Genomic DNA, 20,054 nt, shown 5'->3' with positions numbered 1-20,054 from the left:
CTGAATTGCAAGGCATAAAAATAAGAGTGGGAATGATCTCACATTACCTCATCAAAGTTAATCTACAAACTTGTATTACCCCTAGTATAGCCCCACCAGTTTGTAAAGTCCCTGTTGTTACTCTGAGTAATACACCTTTTTTCTTCAAAAACCTTTACTTGAAGGTTCCTCAAAGCACCTTAGAAGGTTCCTAAAACTTCTTAAGAACCCCTAAAGGTTCCTCAGGACTTCTATACTTTATTAGTGTACAAGGATCAGTTGCTGATTGGATGTCAGCCTGTTATGTTGTTATGTAATGATTTGTTTATTGTTAACAAATTGTTTTAATTATTTTCCTCATTTATTTTATTTGAAAAGGAAATGTTGATGTGAACTGTTGTTCTGTTCAGTTTGGGGGGCTGAGTGGGTCTTAGTCCACCCAGAGGAAATCCAGGAGAAAACTTTTCTAACTGGACTGTTCTGCACTGTTATCAGTTCTCAGTCAGACAGATAGCTGGGCTCAGTTGCAGTCTTGCCAGTAATATGTTTATTTCCTCATTCAGTGGTTTCTGCCATATTAATACCTCTACATTATTATTATAATTCAGTGGTCGGCGTCTAGCTTGCAAATTGGCAGTAGGCTTATGTTGGCCTAGCTGCATTTTTGAGCTTTAGGACACCCCGGCTTGATACCCCAGGTCATTTACATGAAATGTAAAGTTGCTATCAACACCTTTGCATATTGAATGTCATGCATTGTGAAAATGTCTTTTGACCCACTTGGGCCCTAAGCCATTTTTCTAGAGAATTTGCATCTGAAAGGACAAACTGAAAAAGATTTAAAAATAGCTCTGCAACTGCAAGGACTATGTTCACAATGCTGGGGTCTAAAGAAAATGATAAATTAGAGACTGAATAACATTACTGTAGCAGTAGGCCAAACACAAGTAATGCTACAAAATCAATTCTACACTTTCTGAACTGCAACTCTACCAAGCCCAACAATTCTACAGCCAGTACTAGGCAGCCTCTCCATTTTAGCGGTTTGGAGAGCCAAGGTACCCACATTGTGCCAATTGGCTTTTAGGCCTAATATTACGCAATCTGCCTATAAAAAACTATTACTTTCCATTACAGTGCACTAGTTACACACTCTACAGTCTTTGCCCATGACTTACAGTGCTGAATTATTATATTAACCTATTTTTGCTGTTTCCTAAACACTCAAATATTAGTCAAATTAATTTAGAATAAAATTGAAGTTGAAGAAGTACTTCAACTTCAAGGAATACTCAACTTCTATGTCACTAGCCTGCAAAATCCTACTGGAAAAATACTATTGCACTTATTGAAAAGCACACTATTCCAGATCAGGACGGACATGTGAATATCTCAAACATTGTAGGAGTAGCAGCATAAAAAAGGTGGAATTATAATAAAGATAAAGAAAATAATAAAACGTAAGCAGAACAATAATAGATCGTATGGTACGTCTTATTTTTGCCATTTTTGGCTGCTTGTATACATCTGATCAAGGCAAGGTTAGTGTCAAAGCTGAGTCTGAGCTTTTGTGTCACACCTAACATGGCATCATAGACTGTGAACTAGACTGCAGCTATCAGCGGTTTGGAGATCCCATTGGCTGTTAGGCCTAATGTTATGCAAACTATTTATAAATGCTGAATGATTGGGCATAGAGCCAAAACAATAAAAAAGAGTATACTTAACTTCTAGATCACTACCTCACAAAACATTACTGTACAGTACTGTACTATTTCACTTATCAAAAAGCTGTATACAAGCACACTATTCCAGAACAGGATGGGTGTGTCCGAGTTGGAATGGCGTTGTTATTTTGATATCGTTATTTCATAAAAAGGATGCAATTTTTATCTGCTTGAATACGTCTGATTAAGGCAAAATTGCTCTCAAAGTCTGAGCTTTTGTGTCATGCCCAGCCTTGCATCACACACTGGGAACAGGACTGCATCTAACAGCTAAAATATCGTAAAGTTCACAACATTGTTCATCATAAAAATAATCTTGTAAACAAACATAGGTTGTTTTTGATTTACAGATTTACAGAAAAACATCATCTGCATTCAGGAATATGAGAAAACGTTATCTTGAAGATGCAGAAAGAAAAGCTAAACTGCTGGATCTTGTAACCGTTGCCTTTCTACAGTACTGTATCTCACACAGTACGTCAGCCCGAGCTGCATAGCACCTCTCTCTGATCACTACCAGGAATGTATCTGGCAGCACACAAATTAGAGTGGAAGGCTGTGGTTGGTGGCTGGAGGACGTGCCGGAGCAGCACACTCCATGTCCTGGCCTGGTCCTAATGACATGTTTGGTTACTATGGTGGGAGTTGACTCTGGTGGGAGAGGAGCTGGTGTTGATCATACTGCCTTGAATTTAATTGCTGCCATGACGAGGCTTCAGGCTGCTATTTCTGTTTAGGTGAAAGTCTAGAAATAGTCATGAGGAGGGTTTAAACGTTCAAAGGAGTTTCATGTAAGATTAAAGAGGTCAGTTAGCTTCCAGAGGCTGGCTTGCTTTTTTTGTGAGGGACTGCTTGAGTCTTGATCAATCTTTCCTTCCTGTTTGGTTTGTGCACTTGTGGTTGTTTCGCATGAAACCACTGCCACATGCTGCATTTCAACAAATCTGGCGAGGAAACAAAGCCGGCTAGACCTTTTGAAGTAAGGATTTGGAAGCAACTAGATGAATAATGGTGACGCATGGTGCTCAGTGACACTGGTTGGAAGGCGTAGGTGGTAGGTGCTGTTTTGATGAGCATGATAAATGGCCAATTAGTTATGCATTAGCAGTTTATGTAAGGGGCCGCACTAATAATACCAGAAGCACATAGATAGGATGTTGTATTTTTTTGCATGGCCTACAAAAATGCTTTTACAGAGTTTTGTAGCTGTGCTGACACCCCCTCCCTTCCAGAATATAGTGTGATATTTGATAATGCATTTATTCCAGAAGTATATACACATATACTGTAAACTTTATTGAACAGTATTGGAAGATGGATGTAACATAACTAGTAATAAACAATTGTGAGGTAAAACTTGAAACACCCCAAATTTACTTAATTGATACCATCCCAAATGTTTGCCCTCTCCAGATTTTTGGCATATCTATATTGCAACATCTAAAATGTGGGAAAATTAGAATCAGGTGCAGCCAGCCCAGCATCTGCAGAAGATTAGAACATGGTTAGAGAGGATTCTGAAGGATCCTGTCTTGTTTAAACCCCAGACATTTAGTCTGGGTTCATCATGGGAAGAGGCAGAGAGCTCAGAAAGAAGATGAGTCTGGGAAGGGGGTCAGGGATCTAGGCCTTGCTCTTAGAGCCCTTAGACATAGACCACATATATTTATATTTATGGCATTTAGCTGACGCTCTTATCCAGAGCGACTTACAAGGTTACTTGTATTACAGAGGTGGGCTAATGTAGTGTTAGGAGTCTTGCCCAAGGACTCTTATTGGTGTAGTGCAGCATAGTCACCCAGACCGGGAATTGAACCCCAGTCTCCCACGTGGTGTGGTAGTTCACTGGCAGGTAGAGGTGTTATCTGCTGCACCACACCAACCACATATTTACTAGTTTTTAAATGTATAGGGCCCAGGACCGCATGAACATGGCTTGTGACTAACGTTGTAATAGGGATGCTGAGGGAGGCCATAGGGATGCTGGTAGTGTTGCTAACGGCGTGGTGGCGACATTTACATTTATGGCATTTAGCAGACACTCTTATCCAGAGCGACTTTCAAAGTGCTGGATGACGCTGGCAGTCGACGCGATTGCAGTGCTAATGCCGAAGTAGCAATGCTGGGAGAGTCAACACTGCAATAGCGACGCATTGCTAATATCATTGTAGTGATGTTGAGTCGACATGCTATTGCTACAGACTTTGACACATTGACGGCACAGTATGTCTTCACAGCACTTCCCTTCAGAATAATGTTTACAGAGAGAGCCCCAGCCTAACTTAAGATTACATCTCCTCTCAGCAGCACTTGTTATATACTTGTTAGCTTTGTGGCAAAGTGCAGTCCTCAGACTGTCAGTACGAGAAAATGAGAAGTGTTGCTGCCATTTTACTGCATTTCTAACCACTTTCTACTCTCCTTTTTAACCTAAAGACAGATACATTGTTAATCCACTTCCGATCAACGTCCAAAGTCGTTCTAATGTTTCACACTGAAAGCAAACCTGAGTATAGACCTAAGCCACAGAAGACATCCAACCGGTTAAGAAAAACGCATTGCAATGGGGAAAAGGTGAGGGCCTGGCTCTGTAGTCTCTGGTGCTATTGATTGGAACTAAACACACACTGCTTGATTTCCATCCTGGTATAGCTCTGGAGTGTCTGTGTGTGCATGAAATGTGCAGACTCAGACTGCACCAGTAATCCCATAGCAGTAACCAGAGTTATCCTGATGTCTCCCCAACGTTTTCCCCATGTCACACCAACGTCTCGGTCTCATAAGATCGAAGACGCTATTAGCCTGGCCTTTAAAGGAAATCACTTTAACGTATTCACACTAATGTAAAGTGCCAGCAGATACCTCAGGGCCATTAGCACTCCGGGCTTCTTTGGCCCTGCTCTTCATCATCAAGTTCTGAGCCTCCAAACAAGCCAACAAGAAGAGTCCTGTCCATGAATCAGTGGGGAAATGGATTTGCATGGTTCATGCAGCATCCGTGCAATGTGTAAGCAATTATTTCAGGCAATTAAGTTCTTTTGAAAGCTAATTCTCTCTGAATGGCTGCCTAAGCTAGCACTTAGCGGCAGTTCCTGGAACAGCACAGGGTCAAAACAATAAGACAGGCTTCTATGGACAAGAGCTTTAATCAAACATTTTGATCCAAACAACAGGACCAAGCTTTGAATCCAGTCAGATCTGAATTTTTATCCAACGGCCACCAGCTGTAGACAGAATCAGGGTCAACATTGCTAAATTGATACTACCTGCTAAATTGTTAGTGACTATGTTAAGATACCTAGCGCAAATTATAGCCTGCAAAAACTACACATAGGCTAGTACTGGGCAATATGACCTCAGATCAATATCACGAATAAATATTTGACATCGATTCTGAATAAAGGCTTATATGACATGTTCGAGTTGCTTAGTTGGCTCAGTGTTCGGGTTCTCGGGTTCTCTCAGTGCTTCCATGGCTATGTTCAGACTGCCCTCCCAAATGTTTTCCCTCTCCAGATTTTTGGCATATCTAGATTATATCCAGATCTGGTCTGTACAGGCAAAACCCCACATGAAATCAGATTTTTTGAAAATCGCTCTGGGCGATCTAGCTGCTCAAATTGGATTTCCAAAGTTTGCGTCACTCGCAAGGCGACAGACAACGACCATGTCAAATCCAAAGCAACCTCCATCTCTCCTGCTTCTACTTCCATAAATCAGCTTGTTAGTACCTATGCCATTACCACAGCAACCCATGCAGATCTGTAAATTCTTAATCTATAGATATGCGGACATGCAAACAAATCCGATCTGACAACAGTGCGAATGGACCTCTCATCAGATCTGATTTGAGAAACAAATCCGAGTTGCCTGCAGTCTGAACATAGCCCATGTCACAGACTGGATGGGGCGGAGTCACGTGACTACAGGGACAGTATATGAACACAGAAATAATCAACATGGGATGAATGTCAGTTTCAGTAAATGTTCTATTAATTGCTCAGCCCTAGTTCAGGCTAATCCATCTTTTCATGGAGCATTGTGTCCTCAGTGCTAGGACAAGTGAGTCCACTGAGCCAGGTTAAAATAGTTTAAGGTGTGCCTAATAAAAGTAAGTAGAAGAGCTAAAGCTAACTAAAAGGTGTAAGCAAAGACCACAATCTCTTAAAAGTGGAAGCAGGCTAGGATCCTGAAGTCTGAACCCAGCCAAACCTAGCATGAGCAGCCATGGTTCTGTCTGTAGGGCTGGTAGTGGATCCCATACGCAGCCGCTTTTCAGATTCCAGACATTTGGGAATTGAGAGTTGACTCCAAAGCTTCTGGACTTGCAGATCGAGGCTAGTCATTGGGCTGTTTTTTTACTTAGAGGAAAACAAAGAAACAACATTGTCAGTGATAGAACATCTACCCACCTGAAGGAGCTTACAGCGCATCATTGACAGATCTAGCTAATTTAGCGCAATATCGCACATGTTCAGGGACTGGGCTAAACAGGTGGTGCAGTAAATGAAGCTAAGGTACAGAAATGTGTTATTCAGCTTAGTAGGACCATCAATCACTGTCCCGCTGTCTTGACTGCTTACAATTTTTACAAAGGAAGGTGCTACAGATTCAGTTATTTGAGTGATGCCGTAGAAGAACCATGTTTGGTTCCGTAAAGAACCTTGTTTGTGGGACAGTGTGGGAAAGGAATCTTTTCTTGAGCCTGGAGGAATGCTCTGTAGCTTGCATTCAGATGGGTGGGGTGGGAGGGGTCATAATAACAATCATGCACAGCCAAGTAGAGCTTGGGGTCCAGTCATGTAAAAGTATGACATCATGGGGATGTTGAGCGGTCTTCACAAGTGTGTGACAGGCAGTAAAGGGCAGTAAAGTCTGACCATTCAGTGGAAAGTGTTCTAGTCATACATGGTCAGAATGATCTTGATCTTCTGGCATCCAAACTGCCTCCAAACTGCTAGTATTTCAAATTTAATAAAAATCACATGTGTGGTTTGAAATAGTCCCAGGTCTTTTGACGGGGAATCCTGCTCTACTGATTCCCAATCATTCAGATTTCCACAATTTCTGGAATCAAACATCCATACTTGTTATCAGAGGAGATGGTCCACAGGTCAGAATTACAACTAGAGGCCTTGGCTTTCATTAAAATGACACAGCCATTTTGTTTAAAAGATTCCTTCTCATTAAACCATGTGCATGTATGGTAGCTGGAAATACGTAAAACCCCATTTTAAGTGGGGTCTGGCTTATAGATCACACATTATTGATGTTGCTTGGTTTGGTTTGGTTGGCAGTTTGGAGGCCAGTAGAGCAAAAAGTCGCAAGGCGACAGACAACGACCATGTCAAATCCAAAGCAACCTCCATCTCTCCTGCTTCTACTTCCATAAATCAGCTTGTTAGTACCTATGCCATTACCACAGCAACCCATGCAGATCTGTAAATTCTTAATCTATAGATATGCGGACATGCAAACAAATCCGATCTGACAACAGTGCGAATGGACCTCTCATCAGATCTGATTTGAGAAACAAATCCGAGTTGCCTGCAGTCTGAACATAGCCCATGTCACAGACTGGATGGGGCGGAGTCACGTGACTACAGGGACAGTATATGAACACAGAAATAATCAACATGGGATGAATGTCAGTTTCAGTAAATGTTCTATTAATTGCTCAGCCCTAGTTCAGGCTAATCCATCTTTTCATGGAGCATTGTGTCCTCAGTGCTAGGACAAGTGAGTCCACTGAGCCAGGTTAAAATAGTTTAAGGTGTGCCTAATAAAAGTAAGTAGAAGAGCTAAAGCTAACTAAAAGGTGTAAGCAAAGACCACAATCTCTTAAAAGTGGAAGCAGGCTAGGATCCTGAAGTCTGAACCCAGCCAAACCTAGCATGAGCAGCCATGGTTCTGACTGTAGGGCTGGTAGTGGATCCCATACGCAGCCGCTTTTCAGATTCCAGACATTTGGGAATTGAGAGTTGACTCCAAAGCTTCTGGACTTGCAGATCGAGGCTAGTCATTGGGCTGTTTTTTTACTTAGAGGAAAACAAAGAAACAACATTGTCAGTGATAGAACATCTACCCACCTGAAGGAGCTTACAGCGCATCATTGACAGATCTAGCTAATTTAGCGCAATATCGCACATGTTCAGGGACTGGGCTAAACAGGTGGTGCAGTAAATGAAGCTAAGGTACAGAAATGTGTTATTCAGCTTAGTAGGACCATCGATCACTGTCCCGCTGTCTTGACTGCTTACATTTTTACAAAGGAAGGTGCTACAGATTCAGTTATTTGAGTGATGCCGTAGAAGAACCATGTTTGGTTCCGTAAAGAACCTTGTTTGTGGGACAGTGTGGGAAAGGAATCTTTTCTTGAGCCTGGAGGAATGCTCTGTAGCTTGCATTCAGATGGGTGGGGTGGGAGGGGTCATAATAACAATCATGCACAGCCAAGTAGAGCTTGGGGTCCAGTCATGTAAAAGTATGACATCATGAGGATGTTGAGCGGTCTTCACAAGTGTGTGACAGGCAGTAAAGGGCAGTAAAGTCTGACCATTCAGTGGAAAGTGTTCTAGTCATACATGGTCAGAATGATCTTGATCTTCTGGCATCCAAACTGCCTCCAAACTGCTAGTATTTCAAATTTAATAAAAATCACATGTGTGGTTTGAAATAGTCCCAGGTCTTTTGACGGGGAATCCTGCTCTACTGATTCCCAATCATTCAGATTTCCACAATTTCTGGAATCAAACATCCATACTTGTTATCAGAGGAGATGGTCCACAGGTCAGATTTACAACTAGAGGCCTTGGCCTTCATTAAAATGACACAGCCATTTTGTTTAAAAGATTCCTTCTCATTAAACCATGTGCATGTATGGTAGCTGGAAATACGTAAAACCCCATTTTAAGTGGGGTCTGGCTTATAGATCACACATTATTGATGTTGCTTGGTTTGGTTTGGTTGGCAGTTTGAAGGCCAGTAGAGCAAAAAGTCTGGCCTTGTATGACAGGAAACTGTGCCACAGAGTGGTCTGACTGACATTTAAGCACTTTGCCATTTACTGCCTGTCATGTACTTGTGAAGGCCATTCAACAGCCTCATGATGTCATGCTTTATGTGACTGGATGCCAAGCTGGACTTGGTGTGCGTAAACATCACGCACATCAGCTTTGACCCGCATTTATCACACATCTGCAAATCTACGTCTTTGCTCCTCCCTGCGCTGAAGATGACTTTCAGATAGTGACCCAGAGCTTCAGAAGAGACAGGAGGGCCGCATACCCACACAGACGGAATTTACTCACCCGTGTGTAAATTCTCGTCGTCACTGAAGACAAGAGTTAACCCTTGGAAGCAGAGAGGGGTTGCATTTGTGCATTTGTTTTGCTGTACTATTCAAATGGAGTTAGGAGATTGTGGCAAATACTACTACCATATAAGATGCCAGTTTACATTCTCCACTTTCCACAGAATTGCTTGTTTCATTGATTGATTGATTGATGGACCCCAGCTGAAACAGATGGCATTTACATGGACACTTTTTTACCAGGACATCAGAGGTGGGCTGTCGTCTGCTGGTTTTTCTGGTAAATGTGTATGTGTGGTTGGACTATGGGTAAAGTCTCATATAGATGTGATAACATGCCTTTGACAGGAAGCTCCTCTTCCACACTGTTTCACAAAATGGGCCACAAACACAAGCCGCCGACACTGCGTAACACTGTGGTGTGTTTTAACTTTAACAAGAGCTTTGTGTAATCAGCTGCTACTCTTGAAGATAGATTAAAAATTATTTGTTAGAGGAAAGCTTAGGAAATGACATTTCAGAGACTCATTCCATTGCAAGGGACTAGAGCTATAGTATATAAAAAAACACTTTTAATGACAACTACAGAATCTCTCAGTCTCCTAGTCTCAGAATTAGTCAACCTCTTCACAACAAGCATCTTTAGTACTTAGTAGAGCACCCTTTTGCTGTTATGACCTGCTGCAACGTGATGCATAGCCAGACTCCACCTTCCACCCATTCCTCATGTGCGGTGGCCTCCAGTTCAGTAATTTTCTTGGGTTTGCTGCTGCAAACGTCTTCTTCACATCCCATCAAAGACTTTCTGTGGGGTTCCTGTCAGGCGATTGTGACGCTCACTCCAGAATCTTCCAGGACTTCTTTTGAAACCAAGTCTTGGTGGACTTATATATGTTATATATGAGATAATTGTCCTGTTGGACAATTGACACTGACACCCAAGCTTCAGCTTTTTGACAGTTGATTGACGTCATCTTGCCCTCCACACGCTGCAGGTTTCCCATGCCAGAGGAAGCAAAGCAGCCCCAGAGCATCACAGAGACACCGCCATGCTTCACTGCAGGCAGGGTGTTCCTTACAGACATACAGCTGATCTGTAGGCCCGTAGGCCCAAAAACATCCAGGTCTGTTTAATCGCTCCACAGAACTTTTGGGGTCTGTTTGGATCAGCGATGTGTCTGTAATTTTTACAGGTGCTAAAAACGTTTGCACAGTACTATATATAATACAATATACCTACAGTAGGCGACCACATGAAGCTTGCTGTGCACAGCTGTGCATATGTACAGAAGAATTGCTTTTACCACTTTTCAAAATACTTCACTTAGCTCTTGGAAAAATAGCTCGGGGTGACTTGCCCGCCGTGGTCGGCATGCTGCAGTGGTATGCTCTTGTGCAAATCACATTGAGTAATGAAGCAAGGCCGGGGTTTTTTGGACAGCAGTAGTTTGAGACGCTGATCTTCTCTGAAGTACTTCAGCTACAGTGGCTTATGTAGATAGATTTTCAAGGAACAAGGACACACAGTGTCACTGATGTGAAGCACCACATGCGGTATGAGTAGGAATTGCACCTTTATGTGGATAATCTTTAGCATGCTTATCTTAGTTAGTTAGAAGACAGGTCCATGAGGTTAACCCCATCTAAAAATATCAGCTGGGTTTCAGTACTCAATATCTGTATGTGGTTTACTAGCTGTGTTTGTGTGTGTCAGAGAGAGACGGGGGGGGGGGGGGCAGTAATGGCTGCACTATAAGTGTGTTCTGCACTGTAAGTGTTTTTTAGACTGTTAGTGTTTTCTAGATTGGCGCTCAGCTGTACGGCTGATTGTTTGTCCACTGCTGGAAAAAAAGAAACAAAGCGGGTGTGTGTTGGCGTAATGAATGCCAGAGGATGATTCTGCCTTAAACGACAAAAAGCAGGCCAATTGTGTCAGAGTGCCAGGCTGTGCTTTTCCCCAGCGGCTGCTCACGGTCATCACACAACTGCCCTACTTTCACTGAGTGTCTCCCCAGCTGTGCTAGCGGAGTTCAGGACCAGCACTGTCAGGCAAACCCAGGCCCATCTCTGCTCACTGTATCCTCATGCTCATGTCGGCTTACACTGGGCAAGTCTTTACAGACTCCTGCATTCAAACGCTGAGAAACTGTGACGCCTAAGTTCCTTTCTAGTTTTGTCAAAAGGCCTAAATCAGATTAAGTTTACATTTAAGGCATTTATCTGACGCTCTTATTCAGAGTGACTCACAAGGTGACTCGTATTACAGAGGAGGGCCAGTGTAGTGTTAGGAGTCTTGCCCAGGGACTCTTATTGGTGTAGCACAGCATACGGTCACCCAGACTGGCAATCGAACCCTGGTCTCCCACATGGTCTAATAGCTTACTGACAGCTAGTGGTTTTATATGTTGTGCCACACCAACCACCAAGTTATACACCAGTCAGCCATAACATTAGTACCGCTGACAGGTGAGGTGAAAAACATTGAATATCTTCGTCTACAGTGGCTTCTGTCAAAGGGTGGATATATTAGGCAGCATGTGAACAGCCAAAAGACTCCAATGACTTCAAAACTGGAATCTTGGCAAATTTCAACAGTTTGATGGGAAACAGGATTGTAAAAAGGGTTGAGCGGTTTCTACCTTGTGATTGTATCTTTGCATCATCAGCTCATGTTAAAATGAGCAGTTCACTGTTATATTGGCTCCTCCCTGCGCTGAAGATGACTTTCAGATAGTGACCCAGAGCTTCAGAAGAGACAGGAGGGCCGCATACCCACCCAGACGGAATTTACTCACCCGTGTGTAAATTCTCGTCGTCACTGAAGACAAGAGTTAACGCTTGGAAGCAGAGAGGGGTTGCATTTGTGCATTTGTTTTGCTGTACTATTCAAATGGAGTTAGGAGATTGTGGCAAATACTACTACCATATAAGATGCCAGTTTACATTCTCCACTTTCCACAGAATTGCTTGTTTCATTGAGAATAAGAGAAATGCTGCAATGACTGCAGCTTCCAAGGGTTAATGTTTGGACCCCAGCTGAAACAGACGGCATTTACATGCACACTTTTTTACCAGGACGTCAGAGGTGGGCTGTCGTCTGCTGGTTTTTCTGGTAAATGTGTGTGTGTGGTTGGACTGTGGGTAAAGTCTCATATAGATGTGATAACATGCCTTTGACAGGAAGCTCCTCTTCCACGCTGTTTCACAAAATGGGCCACAAACACAAGCTGCCGACACTGCGTAACACTGTGGTGTGTTTTAACTTTAACAAGAGCTTTGTGTAATCAGCTGCTACTCTTGAAGAAAGATTAAAAATTATTTGTTAAAGGAAAGCTTAGGAAATGACATTTCAGAGACTCTATATATTGGCTATATATCTCACAGCGCTCATTTCGCAAGGTTGTCTTATCAATGCCCCGTTACTAGCTAGCATAATAAAATAAAGCCTATGCTAACATAACTGACAGCTCTGCTAGTTTAATTAATGGCTTTTAGTGGTCTAATATGTATGTTTGGTAGCTTCCCAATGTCCTTGACCACAACATATAGCTATGAGCTAGCATTACCTTGTCTGCATGGCTGACTTTATTTTAAATATTATTATATTATTAGACTGTATTATATTAAGTCTCAATGCTGCTCAAAATTTTTTTTTATAAACTGGCTCTGTCTGAAAGCTTTAGCTACTCAAGCTTTAGGAAACATGCTTTGGCATTATGGGAATAATAATAATAATAATAATAATAATAATAATAATAATAGTGACTGTATTAAATCAGTGTGTCACATCCTGTAAAATTGTCTTTTTACTGCAATTAACCCGTGACGTCACTTGCATACCCTCTATTGGCACTCTAAGCCAATTACATTGCAGAGTCAGAACTTCAGGGCTCTAATATGCATGTTTGCTAAGTTATATGGTTATAAGTGGCTATGACTAAAACTTACAGCTGATGAGCTATCATTACCTCGACTGTTGAGAGGCTGACTTTCTTTTAATAAACAAACGTAAAAACCTGAACAAACTGAAAGTTTTAGCTGCTCAAGCTTTAGGAATTATGGGAAATGTAGTACCTGTAATGAATTTGAACTACATAAAATAAACTTTTTTAACTATGTAAAATAATTGTATCGTTTCAGAATAAATGTACATTCCAGTAATAATGTTTACTCGAGAAAAGATTGGGTGTCCAGTGACTATATGTCACTTAAATCCAACTTTGTTGTTTTTATAGGTTTGTATTCTGTATTTGAGCTATTGTTTCATAAGGTGGCACATTCACCACACATGCCATTATTCACTAAGAGTGAGTAGAGTTGTGATCAGCTGTGGTAACACTGTCTATGTGCTGCAACAAAGACAGCATGTTAGCATCCGTTGTGGGTTTCAGTATTCATGCACAGCAGTAGATTGGGTGAAGCCAAGCAGTTCACATTCTGCAGCTACACTTTTACATATAAAGGTGTTTCAAATGGTACGATGCCATGAAAAAAACCACTACTGGTTCTATGAAGGGCCGTGTTTGTAATAGAGATGTGTGTAAGATGAGTGTGGGTGTAAAGAACCACTTCTAAGGGTCAGGTCTAATAAACAAAACCTTCTCTTGTTGTAGAGGAGCCAAAAGTGGTCCATTTAAAGCACCTTGATTTTTATGAGTGTACTATTCTAGATGTCATTAGTTATTATTTGAACTTGGTGTTATGTTTTAATATTGAGATTGTCTATGAAAAATAGAATATGCAAACACAGTGTAAAAAGTTCATAATCGTAGCAGTAAATGTGAATTATAGAGCTCCTAACCCAAGCAGTAAGTTCCATTTACAGAGCTGCCAGAGCTACTATGATTGGTTGCCGCAAAAGACTTTAATAAGTAACAATACACATTCTGCAGAAAGTTTTATATTACATTTGAATATTAAATAATACAAATATAATGTTTTAGCGAATAGAAATACATGTCCACATGTTTTTGGACACTCCTTCCAATGAATGCATTCAGCTACTTTATATTGCAGCCATTGCTGACACAGATGTGCAAATACACACACAGCTTGTCTAGTCCCTGTAGAGACGTACTGCCAATAGAATAGGACTCTCTGGAGCAGATAAACATGGACCTATTGGCACCATGCCTAAACGTCAGGCGTAGGCTAGAGAGGTATAAAGCACGCCAGCATCAAATCCTTGCAGCAATGCAGCTCCGAAATCTAGTAGAAAGCCTTCGTCCCTGGACAGTAGAGACCACTACTCCAACAAAAGCACGATAAACTATTTTAAGAGGAAACAGGGAATAAGTAGGTGTCCCAATACTTTTGTCCATGTATTGAACTTTAATAAACCACATATTTCTTAAAAAGGAATGCAGTGCAATAGTACCTGTTCTAGGTTTCGCCCTACTGGGAGATTGCACGTTTGTAGTGCCAGGACCAATATGGTGGCTAATTATCAGCAGATTATCACTTATGAATTGAAATGATGAATAATGAACTGTTCGATTACTGCCATATAAAGTAGCTGCAGGGAATTGTAGGTTTTCCTATCAGGGGGAAGGTTCTGCAGGGTTGCTAGGCTGATAGGATCTGTTGATAACTGCAGCCATTTCTGCACTGTTTGCCTAAATGGACTTTTTGTTGAGGTAAAGTACAGACAGTATCTACAGCCGCTTCTGCTGAATGGAAATGTGCAGCATAAAGGAGCGAATTTATACAACAAGCACATTTCCATCTCATCGTGGGTTGTCTCTCTTGTCGGAAGTGCGGTCCCTCACCTGTTCTGAGCTCGGCTCAAATCTATTTTAATCTGTTTTATTATTTCCCTGCCTTTGTTCTGTGTCGCACTAAGGTAGTACTTGGCTCCTCATTGGGCTAATTGAGTACCCTGAGATTAAAATCAGGCTTTTATGTGGGTTTCCTTTCATCTACACACACATCCATGATCAACCTGCCAGGGTGTTGGGTGTAATCTAATGTTGAGACCCCCTTAAAGGTTTAGAGAAATATATAAGGAACATACAATGTATGTCCAAATGTTTTTCATGTTTGACACCCCTTCTAATGAATGTCATTCGGCTCTTTCAGGTTTCATCCATTGATGATATAGATGTGCAAATACACACACACACACTTATAGCCTTTCTAGTCTGTGTAGAGAAGTATTGCCAATAGAATAGGACTCTCTGGAGCAGATAATGTACCTGAACCAATTGCTACCATGCCTAATGCCAGGTTCTCAGGAATGGTGCTGCTTTATCCTGTACTTTAGGGATGAGGTGGGGTGTTGATCATCCAACACCCTGACCTCACTAACTGCAATCAAATCTTTACAGTAATTCTCCAATATCTAGTAGGAAGCCTTCCTCTGAAAGCTAAAAAGAATTTTCTGGATTGCCATTTTGGATACACAACATTTTGCGTGATAGCAACAAAACCTATCCATGTCTAATACATTAATTAAATTAAGCCAGTAAAATCACTCATCATTTGGAGTATGAAAGCTGCTTGAACATGGTTACACAAGTAAACATTTACAGAGGGCGTTTTTAATTATTGCAATCAACTATTAAAGGGAACTTGAGCCCTTGGCAGCACAGTGTAATTTCACATGACTTATTATTTACTCAGCTTACTGGAGGAAGTAGAGAAAGTATAGATTCCAGACTTTCTATTTTGTGATAATACTTAAATGTAATAATCTGTATCTCATTATAATAATAATATTTATTATAATTTTATAATTATAATAATCTCATTAATACAGACATAGAAAGTGCCGTACTGGGTCATTTTACATGTAATTATGTATTACATTTCACACAGTAAAGCACTAATACATTTACACTAAAACATTTCAAGTATGTGTACTGTATGTGTGTACATACTGTGAAAAAGTTTTAGTCCCCTGTGGAAATGTGAATTATAGCTAACCTGGTCAGTAAGCGTTTATTTTCTCAGTAAAACACTGATATTAGAATAAATACTAACAACATTCCTATAGAAAGTGGTGGTGGTTTTCCATCACTGTGTTCATCATTAGAACATCTCCAAAGTTCTCCTCATGGAGTCTAGTATTATTTAGAGTTCTCCTCAGATCAACACCTGGTTTGGTAAATCAGGGCTTAATGATGGTAAAGCTGGACTGGGGGGCGTCCAGATGAAACCTGGAACCAAGCTCTGTTCTTCAGACTGATCTCACCTCCTTTCTTCAAAATGAGAAGCTCTTGTTCCCTTTTACTGGATTTATGTTTACCTGACATCTGAAGTTTCTGCAGTAAAAACTCTTATAGCTGAGAGAGATGGTTTTTACTTATGTGCTTAGGTGCCTAAAATCTCTGGCCTGTACAGTATAATGTATCATAAATACCTGGATCTTCAGTTAATATCCCAATCTTCTGTGTTTGACTGTTTCTATGTGTTTAGCTGAAATCCCCAGGATGTGTGAGGTGGATGTGTCGTCTGAGCCTACCAGCCCCACTCTGTATGGCGAGTCATCGGACACCTACTACCATGTTGACCGCTGGCAGAAGCTACGCACCGCTGTCCGGAAGCTGGAATTCTGGGAGAACTTCAGCCACGAGCTGATCGGCAGCGGATTCTTCTCTAAAGTGTACAAGGCAAGAGCTCTGTGTGTGTGTGTGTGTAGGTGTGTGTGTCATCATTATCCAGACACAGTGTGCTGCTGTGAAGTGGCATTTAACATCTTTCTCTCTCCTTCACTGCCATTTTAAAATGTTGTTCCTCAGCCGGCCCACACACACAAACACACGCGCACACACACACATGCTCAGCTTGCAAGAAACTGCTTAAATCCATCTGTTGTCTAAAGTGCACTGGTGATGAGTAGTACGTAGACTGTTAAAATATTACATTCAACAAATGCAAATCAATTTATCAGTAATTTAATAATCAGGTTGATTTTTATGGACAATATGGAATATTTCACAAATCCAGGACACATAAAATGTCTAGTTCGGGTCTGCATCACATGAAAAAATTGGTTGTTGTGACTTGTGTGGCTTCATTTTCATCACGTATGATATCATAGCATGACTCAGTCAGTGGGTGTTTGTGGGTATGAGAGTTTATGTGTGTGTGCACCAACCTGCTGCTACACAACAGTGCATACTTTGTGTTGCACTAATTCACTAAAACCACAGCAGGGTCAGCATGAGGCAGCCCTGTGGCTGCAATCTGGTTTACTGAGGGGTTCCTGCTGGTGCCCCCCGCTGCACAGATTACATAACCCTGTAACCCCTTAATTCTTCGCCTGAACAAACCGAAGCAATACGACTTTAATTAACAGCACAAACACAGCAATGCTAATAAATTAACACTCTGCTCAGAGTGGCTCAGTGGCCTAATGCGCTGCCGCTATGGCCTGGGGGTCACATGTTTGAATCCTTAGCCATACCGCTTTGCCATCTGCAGCCGGAGTCAAAGAGAGCACAATTGGCCATGCTCTGGATGAGTAGATGGCACTCTCTCCCCTTATCACTCTGTCTGTTAGCTGGTGTGAAGGAGCTGGGGACCCGGTGCTTTCCTGACATTCACCGCATCCCCAACTCGGACAGAGCACCATCCATCATTCCAGAGAACGCAGTTCTTCCACTGCTCCACAGTTCAATGCTGGGGGGCTTTACACCCCTCTAGCTTACACCTGGCAGTAGACATGGTGCCAATCGGTTCATATTTATCTACTTCAGACAGTCCTATTCTATTGGCAGTACTTCTCTTCAGGGACTAGACAAGCTGTCTGTGTGCATTCGCATAACTGCATTAGCAATGGGCCACTTAAAGTAGCCGAATGCATTTAGCTGGGGGTGTCCACAAACATTTGGACACATTGTGGATGTGTGGGTATAATGAGAACAGTGATGGATGGAAACGTTAAAAGGATGCAGCAATACAGAATATCACAGAACATAAAGCAGAACATTGGTAATGTTGGTAACATTGGTCAGTAAGAGAGGAAAGTGGTCAGGAAAGTAAATGAATGATATTTCTGTGCCCTTCACAAATCATTTTATTCACGTTCTCGGGTTGTAATCTTTCTCTTGTGTGATGTCTTTGTTTTTTAGGTGATGCACAACAGCACACGGAAGGTGATGGTGGTGAAGATTTATAAGAACGACGTGGACCAGGACAGCATTGTGAGAGAGATCAGCCTGTTACAGAAACTCTCTCACCCCAATATAGTCAGGTAACTGTCTCTCTCTGCCAGTAACAATACTGTCTGTCTACCAATTAACTGAGAAATAAGAGTAAGCAATTGCAAAAGCAACATCATGTAGTAATTGTACTTCAAAATAACATCTTTAGAACCATGTTGGTGCTCCACTGACTGTTACTGGGAGAAAGGCATTTCTGTCAAGTCATATTAGTTTATAATGTTTATAATGTCGCTCTACTGCCTCTACTAGTCCACATACTTCTTAACCTTCATATGCTGTTTTCATATCTCCGCTGGTCCAGAAAGGCATGCGAACAGCTGTTCATGAGGGGAAGCTTAAAGCGGGATTTGTATTTACTGCAATGGACCCCCCCCGCCCCCCAGCTGTAGGGGGAGCCAGGGGCAATAATTCTGCATAATTCTACTTTATTGACTTTAAAATATTCTAACAAACTTCACTTAAAAATATAAACTAGGAAGCTTTAAAGGGACAAATCTTTATTATAGGACAAAATGTGTCCCTTTAGAAAAAGAAGCATAGGTAGCATGGGACTATATACATGGGCGTCTCCATCAGGCTATACGGTAAGAAAGAGCTCTCAGGGAATTTAACTATGCATTATTATTGGATTTGTGTACATTTTAATCAATTACTTACTTATTAATTACTTACTTACTTGTTGCACATCATTTCCTCTGTGCTTACCTAATAATATTACTAGTTGATATACATTTTTATTATTATTATTACTAATTATTATATTGGTAATATTACTGTCATGCACATGCATGAAATATTTCTTGATTGTATCTTTGCATCATCAGCTCATGTTAGCTAGATAACCCAGGCCTTTAAAAGGAGTAGTTTACTGTTAAATTGGCTACACCACAAAGCCCATTTTGCAAGCTTGTGTTATCAATGGGGCAGTGATGGTGGCTCAGTGGTTAGCGCACTGGGCTATTAAAGACAGGGTTATATGTTATAGGTGCAATACCCAGGTTTGGCAAGCTGCCACTGTTGGGCCCTTGAGCAAGGCCCCTTACCCTCACTGCCCTCTGGGCGCAGAGTCAAGGGAACTAGTGTGTATATGCGTGTGCCCCTTTTATCAGCTAGCATAAACAAAGCCTATGCTAATGTAACTGATAGCTCTGCTAGTTTAATTAATGCTTTTGCCTTAGTGGTCTAATATGTAGACTGACTCTCAGTGGCTATAACTAAAACACATAGCTATGAGCTAGCGTTACCTTGTCTGTGTGGATGACTTTCTTTTAAATATTTGCAATTGTGCATTTCTCCGCTCATTATGGAAGGCATTTTGGGACATGTAAGGCCTGCAGTGTGTGGCGTGTCCTGTAGTTCTCCTCAGCAATTCATGATAAATTTGACTTTTGTTCCACTGTGATTTTTGTGGGGCACAGCAGCATTTCACTGGGGTACGTGCCACTGTAAATTGGGTCTAATGACGCCACCTGTTAACCCTTACCTTCATCCATTACTGTCTAAATGCTTCAAATGCAGTAGTCAAGGCGAATACATCTGTCCAGGTCAGATTGTGGTTGCCAGCAAGTGTGGAACATAATCAAAATACAGTTTATATGAACACAGTGGAGGACTTTCCATGGAAAAGGCTGCTTTCCCTTGCCTTATTCCCTCCACTTATTGATACATGTGAGCAAACACGGGCTTGTGACGTCCGCCACTGATGGAGGAGAGTCTGATGCAGTGTGACCCCACAAGGCATGCTGTTTATCTAAGCAATCTAAATGTGGTCTGTTTTATTGCATAATGAAAGGAAAGGGCAAAGTGCTTATCGAAACACTCTGTGCGTAAAAAGACACAGATATAAGCTATCACAGCTCTGCAGTTACC

The 20,054-nt window shown here is 41.5% G+C and overlaps 1 protein-coding gene across 2 annotated transcripts in view; it reads left to right on the top strand.

Annotated features, from left to right (window-relative positions):
- The window catches only part of LOC140541872 (dual specificity testis-specific protein kinase 1), a 41,609-nt gene that overhangs the window by 9,435 nt on the left and 12,120 nt on the right, over positions 1 to 20,054 (top strand). For both annotated transcript variants that reach the window (XM_072664670.1, XM_072664669.1), the window contains exons 2-3: positions 16,435 to 16,628; positions 18,093 to 18,214. In XM_072664670.1, coding sequence (XP_072520771.1) covers positions 16,449 to 16,628; positions 18,093 to 18,214 — 302 coding nt within the window. In that variant the 5' untranslated portion in view covers positions 16,435 to 16,448. The remainder of the gene's footprint in view (positions 1 to 16,434; positions 16,629 to 18,092; positions 18,215 to 20,054) is intronic.

The sequence above is a fragment of the Salminus brasiliensis genome, chromosome 20, assembly GCF_030463535.1.
Source record: "Salminus brasiliensis chromosome 20, fSalBra1.hap2, whole genome shotgun sequence".
NCBI lineage: Eukaryota > Metazoa > Chordata > Actinopteri > Characiformes > Bryconidae > Salminus > Salminus brasiliensis.
This window is presented reverse-complemented; position numbering and strand designations above follow the sequence as displayed.